The sequence below is a fragment of the Lissotriton vulgaris genome, chromosome 10 (assembly GCF_964263255.1).
Source record: "Lissotriton vulgaris chromosome 10, aLisVul1.2, whole genome shotgun sequence".
NCBI classification, from domain to species: Eukaryota; Metazoa; Chordata; class Amphibia; order Caudata; family Salamandridae; genus Lissotriton; species Lissotriton vulgaris.
The window spans coordinates 525,262,391-525,280,032 of record NC_141698.1 but is presented as its reverse complement, the minus strand read 5'-3'; the positions used below and the strand labels follow the sequence as shown (position 1 = coordinate 525,280,032).

Genomic DNA, 17,642 nt, shown 5'->3' with positions numbered 1-17,642 from the left:
AATACAATTTCCTGTCGTAAGGGCGTTCTATGATGTCCCAATATATTTCACATGACGGATACATTTTAATATCCCAGAAGCGGGTTGTCAGTGCTGAATTGGAACCTTTACAGAACATTACTGTGTACACCATTTCCCAGTACAGTTCTTTCAATTTTGCTTTCGATGGGAAGCTAGCCACATCGTCATTTCCCCATAGATGATCCAATTTTAACAATACAAGAAGCCCCTTGAGTTCTTTTAACCATTTGATACAGTGGAATCGGTCAAACTCAATGACATCCTTCAAAGCTTCAGCATAATGGCCCAGCTCTGGGGTCACCATCAAGCGCCTCCAATATAGGAGTGGCCGTAGTCTAGCTATATCCTCAATATTTTTCTTGCCAAGGTCTAATTTCAGAGTGAGCATTGGTGTGCTTTGTGGGACCATGACTAGCCCTCGCAAAAACCTGTTTTCTGCACAACTCAATTCTCTCAGATTTGAAAACCCCCACAGTTCAGACCCATACAAGCAGGCACCTAACACTTTCATATTGTATATCTCTAGTGCAGATTTAACCGGCTTTGTTAATGATTTGCGATGTTTCAGTGCTACTGCACCAGCAAGCTGGTTAAACTTTAATAGAGTATTATCAATATGCGATTGCCACTTCATGTTTCCTTGCATGGTGATGCCTAGATAGGTAAAGGCGTCCACTTTCTCTAGAGGGATGCCTTTATATTTAATTACCCCTTTGAAAGAGGACTGATAGTTTAGGCACATGAATTTAGTTTTAGTGGTATTCAATTCAAGTCCTCTACTATCACAGAATTCCCCAAAGGCATCAACCACTTTCTGGAGACCGCTCGGAGTGCGTGAGAGTAGGAGCGTATCGTCCGCGAACATTAGAACTGGAACGTGGCGACCTGCTATAATTGGGGCGTCGCTTGGGGATTTCATTAGGTGGTCAACAATTCCGTTAATATAAATTGAAAATAGTGTTGGAGCTAGCACACAGCCTTGCCTAACTCCTCGTTCTACTGGGAAGGAATCTGTGGTTTCACCTTGCTTGCCCCATCTAATTTTGGCAAAGTTATTGTCATGGAGGCGGACAAGGAGGGTAATAAGTTCCTGACTTAAACCTACATCAGCCAGGGTCTGCCACAATTTTTCTCTGGGGACTAGGTCGAAGGCTGCTTTTAGGTCTACAAAGACAGCGTACAACGAACCCTTTTTGAGTGTGACATTTCTCCAGTAAATTGTTAGGAAATAGAGAACTTGGTCAACACTGCTAGTCAGTGGGCGGAACCCTGCCTGATAAGGGGATAGTATATTTTTGTCGTCAATCCATTGTTGTAATTTATTCTGGACTAGGCGACCCATCACTTTTTGCGCTGTGTCTATGAGGCTTATTGGTCTGTAGTTTTGGGCTAGTGTTCTGTCTCCTTTTTTGAAAATGGGGATTATTTCTGCTCCCTTCCATGAGTGGGGCACTTCCCCACCCATTGCCACAGCATTAGCCAGCATTTTGAAATATGAGCACCACGCATTCCGGTCCGACAAAAATACGTCGGCCGGGATGCCATCCATGCCTGGCGCTTTTCCTCCTGCTATACCATCCAGTGCTTTAGTTACATCATTCTCGTCAAATATTTGATTTTTGAAAAAAATAGATGGCGGAGGTTGGACAGAAGCATGGACCAGATTGCGGGCGTACTGTGGTCTAAAAAACTCAGTCCATTTGTTAATAGGGACATTATTTTGTGGCTGGGCGGCTATTCCTCCCCTCTCCCATTTTACAATAGCCCAAAAGCGCTTGGAGTCCTTGGCAGCACAAGCTTCCTTCAATTCCTGCCACCCTTCTTCATCCCAGCGTTTTTTGGCCTTTTTTTGGGCTTGTCTGTATGCATCTCTTGCTCTCCTAATTCCTATTGCATTGCCAGTTTTTAGTTCTAAACTCAAATTAAGTCGTGCCAATCTGCAACTTTTGTCGTACCAGCCTTGTCTCTGTTGGGTTTTACCCTCCTTACTAGGGTCTACTCTTTTGATAAAAAAACTTTGTAATTCAGAAAAAAGTTTTTCGTGGGCCTCCATCATATAGTCTTGGAAGCTTGACATCCCTTGTTTAGACTTAATATTGTTTACTTCATTTACAACTAGCACTTTAAGTGCCTCTAATTTTGTGTTATCTTTTATCATCATTCCCCATTTGAGGTGGCGCTGGTTGTTGGAACATACTACATCCTGCGTCACCATTCCATTGTCATTAGGGTGCGATGAAGGCTTGCAGTGGAAAAAGAAGGTTAGTTTTAAGGGATTATGATCGCTTTCTAGTCTAGGTTCTACAACCATGTCTAGCATTTTGCTCCAAAATTTTACATCTATTAATATATAGTCGATTCTGCTAGATGAGCGCCCATTGTCGAACGTATTTTTACCTAGTAAATCGGAAGGCGTGCGCCCATTTGCCGCTCTCAAGCCTCTGGCTAAGCAGAGACTTTTTAACTGGATTGCCACGTTACTCCATTTTTTGATAGCAGGCAAATCCAACTGGGGAATTCCCCACTTGGCATCCTCTTCCTCGGACAGAATCCTGTCCTCTTCACCCAGGGGCTCATAGGTTACATTAAAATCACCACCTACTATTAGTTGGTTTTGTGGTGGTAGTATTTCTATGTTCTGCTCTAAAACTGCTAAAGTGTTAGAAGATTGTCCCCTAGATACTCCCCTAGCATAAACGTTAAAGATGCTAAGCTCTTGGCCATTATCCCATCTGACGGTAAGGGCCATAATGTCATTTGATGGTATTGATAGTTGTGTTATAATGACATTTAGAGATTGTCGTACCCAGATTAACAAGCCTCCGGAGGGGCGTCCGAGGCGGTTTCTAATTGCCGGGATGTAATAATTTAAATATCCCACTTTGAATGTTGGGGTAAGTGACCAGGTTTCTTGCAGCATAATAATATCGTGCTGATTAATATATTCAGCCCATTCCAGAGTGTTTATCTTGCTTGCTATGCCTGCAATATTCCATGATACAAGGGATAGTATATTAGTTATGCATTGATCTAGTGGCTGATCTACTTTCTGATCGCTTGCATTAGATGGCACTTCTAATAAAGATGTTTTTCCATCCCTTGAACTAATCTCGGTCTCTCTAGCCCCAGCTGCACATATATAAACTTCAGTTGCTATCTTTTGCCCTTTTAGAGCTGGGTTATTACATGTCAAGTGCGATAATTTATTTTCCTCTATAATCGGATTACCCAGATTAGAACTATTTGTGTTTCCTTCTCCTACATGTTTTTGCTGCGCCGGCCCAATGTGAGAGGCTAGATTGTGGGTTTCGAGTCAACGCATTCGTTTAGATCGGATAGAGCCGAAAAGCAGTTTTCCAAATTTAACCCCCAGTCACCGCTAGTACCACCCCTATCCCTTCTAGATCCAACCACTGACCACTTGGTTCTAAGGATAGTTGGTTTTGCTAGTAGACCTCTTCTACTATAGAAGAAGTCTAACGTTAGCGGGACTGGAATCATAACGTTTGGAGTAAAAACAAAATATTACTGCCCGTATATATACTAATGACCCAAGAAATTCCGGTCACTAAATAAGACAAAAAAGGGAAGCACATTGTCAAGGTGACCGTGCAATCAAAATATAGTAAACTGTGAAAACATCAAGCCAAGAGCTTACCTCGATATAACACTTCTGCAGAACTAAATCGCCACAAGTTGAAAAATTATACACGTGAGAAAAACGCCTAAAGGTACAGGTCTAGGCCACCAGGTTGGCTAAGGGCTCGGTCAACAAACAGAATTAAGTAGAAATAGCCACCATCTTGAAATATCCAAAACCCAGAAAAGTCAAAGCAAATATCAAAACGTCCACCTAAAATAAGGACACAATAGACTAGTATATGGCGGGAAACAACTAGCACTTCACCAGTGTCACCAATTCATTGTTATTAGTGACTGGATTCCTGTGATACCAAAACGCCTTTACTAATCTAAGTATTGCGAAAATTACTCCTTCAGGAGCTCTTATTGTGATTTTAGTATACACCCAGTCTCCTGGGGGATTATTGGGTCTTCCTATTATAAATAATGACCAGAGTAGGACGTGTCTACCATTGCTAACATTCGGTGCACAAGAGGTGCTTAACTGTGCTCAAAGCTTGGCCCAGACGAGCTAGAAGGCAATATCTGAACCTTTAAAAAGGCTGTATATTTTCTAATAGCTTCAACTTTGATTGCTCTTCCACTGTTATCTGGCTCAGAAGGTGTAACCGTACAGTAGTGGGCACTATCCTGGCTTCTAAAAAGCACATGTGGCTCCTACTAAGGTCATCAACTTGGACTGTTGCTTAAACTGGTTTTTTCCTCACTTATTTCACCCATTCGTCAGTGTCCCAACCTTGATCATGTTACCATCTGTATTAATGTACCTTTTGTGATTACCATCTTTGGATAAAAAAAATTCTGGTCTGCTTCCCTTCTGACTAGGGTGGTTCTATGTGGCTCTATGTGGATGCCTACATGTATTAATCTCCACACCCACCAGACTATCCTGCATTGGCAGATTTTAGCTAGCAGGGCAGATCACATTTTGTTCCCACAACCAAAGGGAAACGTAGACCAAACACCTCCATTCCTAGCCGGCAGAACGTTCAACTTTAAGCTCACCAGATTGAAAAGTGTGGGCGTTGTCTCAGTTATGACAAATGTCACCTAGTTTATTATTTGTGCTTCTAACAGGTTGGCTTTCCTTCGCTTCTGTGTGCACTCTATATAAAATAAAAAATCCCTGGCGAGCTTCACTATCCAGACAATAGGTACTTTTGCCTGTCAATTTTAGCATACAAACCACTACTAAAATTGCCATAATGGCTGTTTATTCACCCACTATTCACAATAACTTCTCTTTACATGCAATTATTTTCACTACATATTTGAAGAGCTTCCATGAAACTCTCCAAACACATTCCATATAAACTAAACTACATTCAACCACCTACCAGCCATTTCCACCAAAAGAGCATGAAAGGCCCGATGTTAATCTGAGCACTTCCTGGCTCGTCGAAATATGATGAGCTGTATGAAAAATCAGCTACATTGTTGTAACTAGTTTTCCAGTACAGATATCTTTCATAGTCCCGTACCTTGATTTACTGCATTTTATGCGTGAAAAGAGTAGGCAAGATAATGATTTGTTATTGGAGTGTTTATAACGTAGCCGTTGATGTTAGAGGCACTGCTATTGCTTTCTTAGTTTGTGGAGGCCCCACCATTGGCAATTTGAGAACAGTGACATTTTCAACAGAGGTGTACAGAATGTCACCTTCAAGGCATCAACAAATTTTTAGTTTGCACTATTACTTTAGGAGAAAAACTACAATTTCGGGATGCTGTCCACGCCTTAAGAATATTCTGAGAAGGTTCCTAAAATATCGAGGACACATTTTGCCAGAATGCTTTTTTTGGCGTGAGCTGATGGGGTACACGGACCTAATTCGTACCCTGAGTGGGGGTGTCTTAGGACAAAGCCACAGGAGGAGGCAGCCTCCAGCGTTCATTAATTAAGTAGCCTGAATTTTCAGTCTTGGATTTGTGTGGAGTAAAGGCAATAGATGCATGTCTGAGATGGATCCTTCGCATACAGTAGTGTGCCCCATGGGAAGCTACAGACACTGCACTGAATGAAAGCGCTGCCAAAAGTGCTAAAAAGATCCAACTAAAGTAGTAACATTTAATAAATCATGTGATGAAAACTTACTCGAGATGATTAAGCACAAAGCAGGGTGACTCAATTCACGCGGCATGTTAGATCCAAGTAGGTGTACTTTATTAAACATCCAATGATGCATACAATGCTACAGGACAAGTAAAAGCTCTACAAGCGGGCTACCCTCCGCTTCACTGAATGAAATAAGACCTCAATAATCAAAGAAAATATTTGCTTCTAAACTCCAACATTCAAGAAAAAAAAAAAAAGGAAATCACTCCCTAACAACGCTTCCTTGATCTGGAATTTACGCATACTTTTCCCACAGCCTCCCTGGAGGAAAAAACTTCAGAATAATGAAAAGCGCCTAAATCAGGACAATACTTTGTCCCCGAAAAATAAACACTGTGGCCTGCAAAAGATGGCAAATTACTTGATGTAGCTATACCTTCACAAAGGTTTTCAGACTGATTTACACTTTATTGTTCTTAATCTGCACCATGTTTTTAGATTTGGGGAAGAGATGATATTTTGCTACAAATACATTGGTTTGCCCGATCTTGATTTTTTGATTGTGCGAGTACTCCGACACCTTAGTTGGGGTCTTGAGCGTGTTATGAACAGCAAAATAAATAAATAAAACAAGACAGTCACCTGCAAATGCTCCAGTTTTTCACGAATCTGGATAAACCCCAAATGTAATTTGCCTCCGAAGTGATCGGCAAGACGGCGATCGTTGTCATGGAGACCAAGGTATGCAGAACACACTTCACATACGCGCAGCTTCTGCTGCTGAAAGCTGGACGCTGGCATGGAATTGCGATATTCTTCCTGCGAGAACAAAAGCCAGTAAAACATTTTAATGTCATCCTTATTTAATGCCCTTTAACTTTGGTTTCAAATATCTGTTTTGATACGGGAAGGGGTGACTGACGTGGAAAATATAACAGAATTGTCTTAAAGCCAACCTCCGCCTCTCTTTTTAGTGTTCGGACAGCTTCCACCTCCATCAGGACCTTTTGCGCTTCGTCAACATTTCCTTCCGCTCCAAGCTGCTCCGCTTTGGCCAGTAGTTTGCCTATTTCCTCATTCAACTCATGAACCCTTTCTGCCTATAGGAAAGGGAAAGCAAAAAGGATGGGCGTCACAATCAGGATTCAAAGTACCAGATACACACTGAAAACTAAAACGTGTAAACTTTACAATTCATGCGGATAATTACATTTTTCCCCCCAAACTCTCACTGTACTACCGAAAGGTAGACACTAGAAATAAACATTTCTTCTTACTTATTCCGATTCCAAAGTAGTTCAGGATGATCCCTTGGTCCTGGATTGTAAATCCAATACATGCAGCTAGTGTCTGAATGGCAGTTTTGCGCTCACTAGGAAAGCAACATCTGTTCAAACCGTGCGAAGTGAGAGGGCTGCTTTCAATGTAGCACATTTCAAACTTTTTAGCACCACCTCCATGTTTATTGGTCATATCAAAAGATACATTTGTCAGCATTTTGCAAGAGTAGAGAGGGGTTACTTTATCACCATCATGATTCTCACCCCCTTCATCGTGTGCGCTATGGCGAAGTGCAACAAGAGCGTCTAACTGCAACAGTTGGAAAGATATATTCTAGCTATTGTCTCAGAAGCCAAAACATCCCCTTCAAGGTAGGCTGAGAGGATGATTATTTTGATCTTTACCTGAACTTGTTACAGTAAATTGGGTAATAAACCAAATAACAAATACAATTTTGCAATGGAGAAAATCTCAGGGTTAGTCAGAATTTTGTTTGTGGTGCTTTTATTTTATCGTGTGGACCAATTCACCTACACGGATGTACAGCTGCACCTCCAGAGAATTGAAGGAGAGCTACTAATATTTGGAATGGGTAAACTGGTAATTAAGTGTGCCCCCTCTTTCTAAAAAGGAAAAAAGAAAAGAAAAAATTGCCTTCGGTTGTGCTTCAAACAGCAAAGCAATGAAATAATTAATGGCAAATTGCAATAAACCACCTCATTGAAAGTTAAGAGATGTGAATTACCTGCAGCGTAACATTTCTTGTACTGTTACCCCTAATGCAGGTAGGCAAAGGGCAAAAGATCAGAACAACCGGGACAGAATGCCTGTGCTCTAAGAGGTCATGAGCACCCAACAAAGCAAAAGACAAATCCTGAATTACATACACCAGGAACACTACCTTCCAAATTAACTTCCCAACAACGCAATCTCACGTTCAGGAAGGTATAATCTGTAGCTTTTGATATAAAACAAGTCCAAATAGAACTGCTGGAAACAAGTCAGCTGTTTATTAATTCACCCCACCTGTCAGTTCTTAAAGTAAAGATGGGAGCATTAAGTATCAGTCTGTGTGCATATCGTTTTAAAAGGTTGTAATGCGGAAGGATTATCAGGTATGTAAACACACTAAATGAACTAAGAGTAGAAAGGAAACATTAAAACTTGAATAATAGCCTGCAAAGATCCATAGCTGTGGGTTTGCTACAGATTTGTTATTTTTGTCGGTCACTTCATTTATGGAATGTAAAAATTGGAGCTAAATGTAATATAAAAAGGTCTCATTTCTTTACTAGAATTCATGTTCTTAGCACTTTTAGCCGACTGGGAGGCCTCTTTTCCATAGAGCTGATCGTACCCATGTGACCTTGACAACGGTTACTAGTTTAGAATGTACACTATTTTAAAATTTACCAACAGTGATGTAAGTGTTTGCTTGACACTGGTTGGGTTAGTGTTGAAAAAGTGCCTTAAGTTTACTTATGCATTTAGTATGAAGGAGTTGCCCTGCACAATGTAACTCAAAAGCAGATTAATTCTGCAAAGATTTTGTTGTGCACATTGCATGTTCATTGACAAGGATGTAAACAACAAAGCCAGACTTTGAAAATATTGAAAGTGTATTTGTATAAAAATGTAGACGTGCAAGAATTTGTGCACACCCAGGGACAATCTCGCTTCAGATGGAAAACTCACCCCAGCATGGGAAGCGCCTTGCTTTAAATCAAAGACACTGCAATTAAAACACAATGTAGTAAAGATAGGAAGAAAAACCACGATAAAACGCTAGCCAACGTCAAATACATAACACTGTAATTAAACCTATTGGCATCTTCTGCCATAAACTGATTTCTAAAAGAAATTATGGTTTGAAATTAAACGTACATGCTATTTGTAATTTAGGATCTCCTCAATCATTTTTTTCTACTGAGCATAAAAGATGCCAGCACAGAAATTATAAAATAGCAGCTACTGAAAAACTCACCCAATTTACAATTTCAGCAATTTTGTTTTTTTAAACCTTCGAACTGCACCCCAAAAAAGTTAGTAAAAGTTCAAGTTACACACTACTAAATTATTTGTCTGATTTCTACCTTTATGGAGACTTCTGCACTTATTTCCTCCTGTGTCTCTGCCAGACGTTTCTTGGCAAGATCAGTTCTTCGATCACACTCAGCAATGAAGGACTCAAGGTGATCCATGGCCTGTAAAAAGCATAAAATTAATGGATCGGTGCCACCAGTTTTGCATCTAAAATGGATCATACCATGATGTGTAACGCTATTTAGAAACATAAATATAACCGTTATGGCCTACTTCAAATCATGTATTTTCTTTTTCTTCGTATTACAGCTTTTGCCCAGTGTAGATCTGCCATAAGGGATCAAAGCGTATTTGTGCAGGTCTACCCAGATGGAAACTTTTGCCATGCTATGCGAGTTTTGATGCTGAAAGCATCACTGTAAAGAATTAGAAAACATTGATTATTTCTAACAAATGATTCAATTGAGCCATTATTGAACACCTCCTTTGTAGCAAGACTTTCTCCATTTTCAATGCCAGGACTTTTCACCCCGAGTACCAGTAGACAAAGGCAATGCGCGTCCCTTCCACCTGCAGATGTCATTTAGCCCTTTGAAGTTTCCACTAGACCGGTTCCAGCGCTACACACGCGCCACTCAAGGACTTTCCACCAAGGGTTCATTCAGAGGAGTAAAGGGACGGATGATCCTGATGGTTAACCGAGGCATCAAGGAGACCCTGTTGGAGAAACCTCGACTAAAACAGCCCTTTTAGACAGTTTCATTTGTATAATTAGTGACAAATGACACCCACGTTTAGTCAAAATGCGTTAATTTTTACATTCTGTAGTTTTAAAATCTACTTGTAAGGAAAGCAAAGATTGAAACCAAGAGCGCCTTACAACGTATGCTGAACTGCTGCCCTTGGCCTCCAGACCTAGAGACATCTGGGCCCCTTGTCGTGTTATCTGCTTACACATCCCAGAACATAGCATTAAACGAGACTGAACAACAATTAATGTAATATTGTGAAGGTACTAGATAGTGTTGGAGGAGAAGCGGTTGGAAAGATATAGGCGTGACCAAGCTGATGCATGGATTGTATGCCATTAGACTGATTCTAAGAGGAGAGCTGGTTAAGTAGAATGGTTGTAAAGACGAAGCACTACATGTACAGAGGAGGTGGGGATCTTTGAAAATGCTGTATGATAAGAAGCATGGCACCCAAGTACCCTGCAAAACTGTGATCGTTGTTATGATGTAAAATGTTTAAGAACAGATTGAGAACTTTAAACTGTATTTCTTATATTATGGATGTACCCAAAAGGTACCTAGACTGGATTGCTATGATGCTGTGACTACCTTACTGTAATCGAAAAATTTAATAAACAGATGTTTAAAAAAATAAAAAATAAAGATTTAAACCAAGGCAGCAATAAAAACACGCAAGACTTCAGTCATGTCCCACACTCGGGGGCACTACCACCTCTAGGCCGCATATTAACGCTAGTTTACAACTAGTTTGGATTATTTGACGTCGGTGGGCAGCCTTGATTATCACCGACCACAACACCGTTCGAAAACTGCATCACAGTGGTTAGGGTGATTTTTCACGCAGATTGAACCAAAGAGACTTGATCCGGATAATCGAATACATATCTAAACAGAATCCCTTAGGAAAGGTACTGTGTTGGTCACTTTTTGATTAAGAATAAATACATGTTTATTTCAGCGGATGTAAAAGAGTAACAGTGAATGGCCTATTACTGTATGCATAATTGGGGGAGTTTTGTCTTTTTACAGACCCCAGACAAAGCCCCACAAGAAGAGTTCCCTGGACTGACTTGTCCTAAAGTGGGCTACGCAACGTTCTAATCAAGTGGTGTCCAACTTGACAACATGATTTTGTGAAATAACCAACACCCTTCTAAGCCCGATTTTAACAGGGAGATCAAGGTACTGGACCAGCAAAGAATATATATCCCCGTTGGTCTTCAAGACATACTTATTTATATTTGATGTCAAGTGCTCTTTATGGCTTTAAGAACTTTGAGAGCCCTGCTAATGAGAAAAGAGAAATAGGGTTCTTCCAATAGTGCTCACGTCTTCTATACTGCCCCCCAATTAAGCAATAACCATTTAATGACATGCTTTGTTCAAGAGGGGGTCAAGACCATGTTTAGAGCAGTGGCGAGGTGGCCACAAACTCTCTAGTGTTCAGAAAAACTGGTGCTTGGGATTGTAGGTTTAAGTAGTATGAGCGTCCAACAATATGAAATGGAGATTTCTTTGCAAAGCAGTGACAGCCCCAGTCCCACATGGTGTCTGCATCAACGATTCAAGTTTTTTTTCCCACTATGTAAACTAGTGAATGGATGGCACATCACCTGGACAATTGTATCCGAGTACTTCTAGAGCTCAGCCCTCTGAGGAATAGTTTGTGTTTTCACAGGTTACCTGGATGAACTGCTGTAGAGAAGGGGTTTCTTCATATAGCCCGTCACCCCTTATTTCAAATCCTAAAAAGCACATTTAAACTGAGTATTCAACTCTGCAGTGGATCAGGAATGGTTTGTGGCGTTTTTGAGTTCTGCGAGTGCAAACTACAATAAAGAGTACAAGCCTTAGGTTCAAAGTATCTTAAGAACATGCACTCTATTGGGTAGAATTTTTGTTACACATTTCCTGCCATCTATTCAGAGTTTCCGCATTTCTATAAACTACTGAAGAGGCCACATAACAGCCAAACTAGTGTGACCAAAAAAAGCATTTGGCATAACTTTCTCGTTGCACCCTTAACGAAACTGAGCATCTGACTTTCAGACCACAGCAAATATTGTAACTTTCTAAAATCTTTTGCTTGACGGATTGGATTATATTCAAGTAGTTCAGGCACACAACCCAACAAAAATCGAAAGCACTTTACACTAAACAGCATAAAGTTGGAGACCATGATAAACATTTGCGATTCAGACAACAGCAGGTGCACGGCAAATGATACATACCACAAAGATTAAAAAGAACAAAAAAACTCGACAGTTAACAGGATAGCTCTGAAGCCGTAACCGGACCACTCCAAACACTTTTAAAAATCTCTGCTTAAACACCCATCACTGTTCAGACCCAACCAGAAAACATTTGCCAGGACCCGCTGCCTCTCATGAGTAAACTACACGCCATGCATACCATGATGACCTAGGTCATCTCCTTCTCCTGCACAACTTTTAAAATTCGCTGTTTAACAGAATTCTCTGTTGCTGTATATCTAGGCTAATACTATGCAAGTCAGATATATAAAGGATGTTCTTTGTTTATCAAAAGACAGTTAAAGGCCTGGAGTTGATTGTTGGTTCATCAACAGCAAGCATGGACCAGGTTTTGGATTAATCTGTTTAATACAACTCTGTGCAAATGTACCTTCACAAGATTGTCAATTTACTACCTTGGTTAAGTTCGAGTTGTGAAGATTGTAAAGCAATGTGAAAAAAAGGAGCAGTTTGAATATGACACTGATGAGTTTGATGTGGCTAAACTATCTGGTTCACGAAAGCCCTAAAAGCATGTGAATGGGTGAGCCCCTTAAGGATAGAGTTAACAATGGGAGAAGACTTTCATCAACAAGTCCGATACTAACCAGAATACTATGTACCAACAGGGATGAGATTTAACTCCAGGGCACTCCCTCTTGCTTGTGTGCCCAGTCATTGCGTGGATTGATTAGGAAAAGCCATCTGGCTGTGGTAGGCTGCAGACAGTACCAGATGAGAGGCATTATCAAACACCTCTAAGGACTCGCCTGGCCTAAGTGCGACCCAACATTACCAATCGTTCAAAGAACCTGAAAGGTCCAGATTCCCTCACACATGCGCTTATACTAGCTGTAACCGTCAGCTTAATTATGTCCCCTACTCTTACTTTCCTGTGCAGCCAATCATCTTTACAATTTGCCATCAAGTCCAGCAATAGGCTACATAAAAAAAAAATCTAAGGTACACTACACACCTCGCATCACAAGACCTCACCACACTAATCAAAGGTTCTTGACAGGTCATCTACCACGAGTTACTCAACACCTCTGCAAATATTACGATACAGTGAACAACTTTCCAATTACATTAATTTGCTTTTATCAAAGAGACCACATCTCAGCCACCTCCCAATCATAAAGTTCCAAAGCCATATAATTGGAATAGAGATAGAAATCTAACAACACTCTCCCCCTCCCCCCCCCCCCACCACCAAAACGCATAATTCAGGTAAAATTAACTTGGACATACAGCACTCCCATAAGCAGACCTTTGCATGGCATTAAGCTTCAAAGATGTGCATTGTCCAATCAAAATGCACATGTCTGGCAAGGGACAACTGACCACCCAACTCAATGAACAACAGGAAGTCCTTTGTTGAAGTCCCCACCATCCCAAACACACTAAAATGATTACTAGCATTATCAAACTCGTTCTTTAACAAGCTATTTATGGACATACAAAACCATGTACTGTCTCTATCCTCTAAAGCAAGCTTTTAAACATCAGCTTTAAAATAACACTTGTCAGGGTGAGTGGTAGCATTAGTGACTTCAAACAAAGCATTTCAGAAATGAAAGCAGAAACAGTAAGATCTGGACAAGGTGGGCAGTCTATAGAAATATCCCCCTGGAAAAACTTAACGAGGCAGAAGTTCAACTAGCGACAGTCACAAAGATACGAAAATAGGAAGTCTATTGATATGCACATAGATGCACCAAGTAGACGTGTGGCCAGGAGTTAAATGTTGTGCAAGTACTAGACAGAGTTACCCCTTTCTCTTGATTTTTCCTTTTTTTTCCCTCTCTCGTTTCAATAGGATTAACATATGGGCGAACGTCCTTGACTTAGTATGCACATGGGAAACTGAGAAACAATGTCAATATATGATGTTGGGTATTAATGTGTGGTTGTAGGATGCTAAATACCTTGTACTGCACCTATGAAATCAATAAACTATGTTCACAAAAATTAAATGCACGAGCGACGTTTACATAAAGCACTTTACTATTTACATTCTAACATTTGCAATTACAGGGGCCTCATTAATTTGAGAGTGTTGGATACGTAATTGTGAACGATACAAACCTTAGACAAACGTCTTCAAAGTTCAGTAGCTTCCTTCTCTAGGACTGGATCTGATACAGATACCCATGGTTTCATTAAAACTACCAAGCAGTATAGAACGAATTACTTACCTTCAGTAACGCCTTATCTGGTAGAGCCTACCTAGCCTCAGATTCCTTTCCTTTGACTTATCCTGAGGTGTCAGGCAGGATACAGAAACATTTTACTGAGCGGTAATCCTGGGTGCCAATAGGTGGAGAAATTCCGCGTAACATCTGCGGCTACATTCGCACCAGAAGTGACACACATGGTGCCTATATAGGCCCCACTCAAGCACACTGAGGTCAGTTTGTTTGTGCAACTACATACCAGGAGCGCTGAGCCACAAAGAACACTGACAACTGGTGTGGAAAACCTAGGGCCCTTAAAGGTTAACAGCCCTGTCCCTAACAATCCATTCGCAGAGCGGGGAGGATGAATAATTCGGTAAGGAATCCGACTCTAGATAGTCACTACCAGGTGAGGCGTTACCAAAGGCAAGTAACTTGTTGTCCGATAGACACTTCTAGCCACAGATTCCTTACCTTAGAATACATACCCAAGCATTACCATCCCCAGAGGTAGGTCTGCGGACCAATTCCATACAAGGAAGTCCTGCAGGACCAAATGGGCAAAATTCCCATCTCCAGAGATCTGACCGCCCAGGCACTAGTGCTCGCTGAACAAGTGCAAGGAGGCCCACGTCGCTGCCTGACAGATGTCCAGGACCGGTGCTCTGTGTGCTAATGCAGTGACTGCAGCTTACACTCAAGGTGGAGTGAGTGAAACCCCTCAGGGGGTTGCTTCTTAGCCAATGCGTAGTAGATCTTGATACAGAGCACGATCCATCTTGACACGGTCTGCTTCTGCCCACCTCATCCTTTTTTCAGTCCAACATACCCCACGAAGAATTGGTCGTCCACCCGTAACCTCTGCGTGGTCAAGGTAGTACAACAACGCCCTTTTTGGTTCAAGCCCATGGAGTCACTCCTCTTCCTTAGAGGAATGCGGCGGAGCGCAAAAAGTATGCAGAGTAATGGATTGGCCTAGGTAAAAGGGAGTGGCCACGTTCAGGAGATAGGAAGCTCTCATGCGAAGCACCAGTTTGTCTGGGAACATATTGAAGTAGGGAGGCTTTGATGATTAAGCCTGAAGCTCACGGACCCTCAACGCATATTTTCTCGCAGCAAGAAAGGCCGTCTTGATGGCAAAGAGCCTGAAAGGACAATTGCGCAAAGGCTTAAAGGGAGCACCCCTGAACAAAAACAAGTTACTTACCTGTAACTCTGGTTCCCCAGTATTGGCAACTTTCATAGATTCCCATGCTTTGTATCATTCCCAGTCGTCGGAATGGGAGCCTCAGTAGTATAAAAACCATAGAAACAAAAGAGAAAAACAGGCCTAGTCCTCATCTCATTTTGCATCCTATCACTCTTTGTGTAAAAGAGACCAAACTTTTGCCAGGACCAATCAGAGCAGCCTCACCCTCTAGAACCTTCCTGAGAGAGCTCAGAGCCTCAGATTTTCGTAGCCGTTGTGCAAACCACCACTATCTCATGTGAAAAGACTGAGCTTTCCCAGGGGAGGCGGGAGGGCGCATGGGAATCTATGAAAGTTACCAATACTGGGGAACTAAAGTTAAAGGAAAGTAACTTGTTTTCTTGCCCCAGAATTGGAACTTTCATAGATTCCCATGCTTTGTATCAGAGTAGCTAGCAGTAAAACACCAAGACACATTTTGTAAAAACATGGCATCACATAACCATATAGTAATACTTCTAGTAAAGTAAGAAAAAATAAACAAAATGTGCTCACCAGGATGGAGGGACTGCAGGGAAAGCTCACCTCAATGAAAAAGATTCTGCAGAACTGCTTGACCAACAGCCGCGTCTCGTCCTGCAGACTCTAGGCAGTAATGTTTCGTGAAGGTATGAGTACTGCTCCACGTCGCTGCCCTGCATATATCCTTAATGGCGACTCCAGAGAAAAGAGCCACAGACGCTGCCACAGACCTTGTAGAATGGGCACGAACTCTACTGTTCAAAGGCTTGCCTGCCTCCTGATGGCAAAATTGAATCGCACTGGAGATACAGCGGGAAATGCCACTCTTTGCTAAAGGAAATCCCTTCCGTGGTGCGCTGTAGGACACGAACAACTGGGATGATTTCCGAAAGGGTCTTGTACGTTCCAAGTAGAATTTCAAGCATCTCTGAACGTCCCAAGAACGTAAAGTGCGTTCCACAGGTGTAGAAGGGCGCGGAAAAAAAAAAGACTTTAAAATCAAAGGTTCATTCAAGTGAAACTCAGATGGCACCTTCGGAATGAACTTCAGATTGGTGCGAAGAATAAGAACATCCTTTTTGAATTGAAGGAATGGATGCACTATGGAGAGGGCTTGAAGCTCACTTACTCTTCTCGCTGAAGTAAGAGCTAAGAAACGCCCATGGGCCTTTATTCGCGCTCTAGAAATATTATTAATAAATAATAATAATAATAATAAATAATAATAAGAGGAGAGCAAGTTTCCAAGAGAGGACCTTCAAGTCCGCCTTGTGCACCGGCTCAAACGGAGGTTTCACGAGTTGAGCCAGGACAAGATTGAGCTGCCACACTGGTGGAGGAGGTCGAACTGGAGGGTACATCCGGAACAAACCCTTCAAGAACTGCTTAACGATCCGAGAGGACCATAAGGAAGGGCCTGAAGAAGTACGCCGAAACCTTGAAATGGCTGCAAGATGGACTTTCACAGACGAATGTGCCAACCCAGATTTAGCCAATGATAGAATATATGGCAAGAGTTGGTGAGGCAGAGATTTGTAAGGATGGATACCTTGTCTTTGACAACATAGGCAGAACCTTCTCCATTTTGCCTTGTAAGTCTTATTTGTGCTCGGTGCTCGAGCCTGTGACAAAACGTCTCGACATTCCTGGGAAAGATTCAGATGACGGAACTCTGTGTTCAGGAGCCACGCTGTCAAGTGGAGCGATTTCGGATCCGGATGGTTAACCTGCCCCTGATTCCTGGACAACAGGGACGGAATTGATTGTAAGCGAATTGGAGGAGCCTAGAGAGCCGTAGGAGCTCTGTGTACCAAAATTGCCGGGGCCACGCTGGTGCAATGAGTATCATCTTGCACGGTTCCGCCTTCATTTTCTGGAGTACTCGAGGAATGAGGGGAATTGGAGGAAAAGCGTAAAAGAATGCGCTGTACCAGGGCATCGAAAGGGCGTGCCCCAGGGACCCCTGATGGTGAACCTTGCTTGCGTAAAACCGGCATTTGGCGTTTACTGGAGTGGCAAACAGGTCAATGGTAGGTGTCCCCCAAACCGAGAACACCCTCTCCAGAATTGACTGATTCAATTCCCATTCGTGCGTCACCTAATAATAATAATAATAAAGGATTTTATAAAGCGCCTGGTGACGCCATCTCGGCGTGTCCCCGCGCTGTGGAGAGAGAGAGCAGGGGCAAGTGAGCGACCTAAAGGGTG

At 41.9% G+C, this 17,642-nt stretch overlaps 1 protein-coding gene across 2 annotated transcripts in view; it reads right to left on the bottom strand.

Annotated features, from left to right (window-relative positions):
• LUC7L (LUC7 like) overlaps positions 1–17,642 on the bottom strand; it is a 235,161-nt gene that overhangs the window by 120,686 nt on the left and 96,833 nt on the right. For both annotated transcript variants that reach the window (XM_086941373.1, XM_086941374.1), the window contains 3 exons: positions 9,094–9,204; positions 6,676–6,819; positions 6,362–6,538 (listed from right to left, as the gene is read on the bottom strand). In XM_086941373.1, coding sequence (XP_086797499.1) covers positions 6,362–6,538; positions 6,676–6,819; positions 9,094–9,204 — 432 coding nt within the window. The remainder of the gene's footprint in view (positions 1–6,361; positions 6,539–6,675; positions 6,820–9,093; positions 9,205–17,642) is intronic.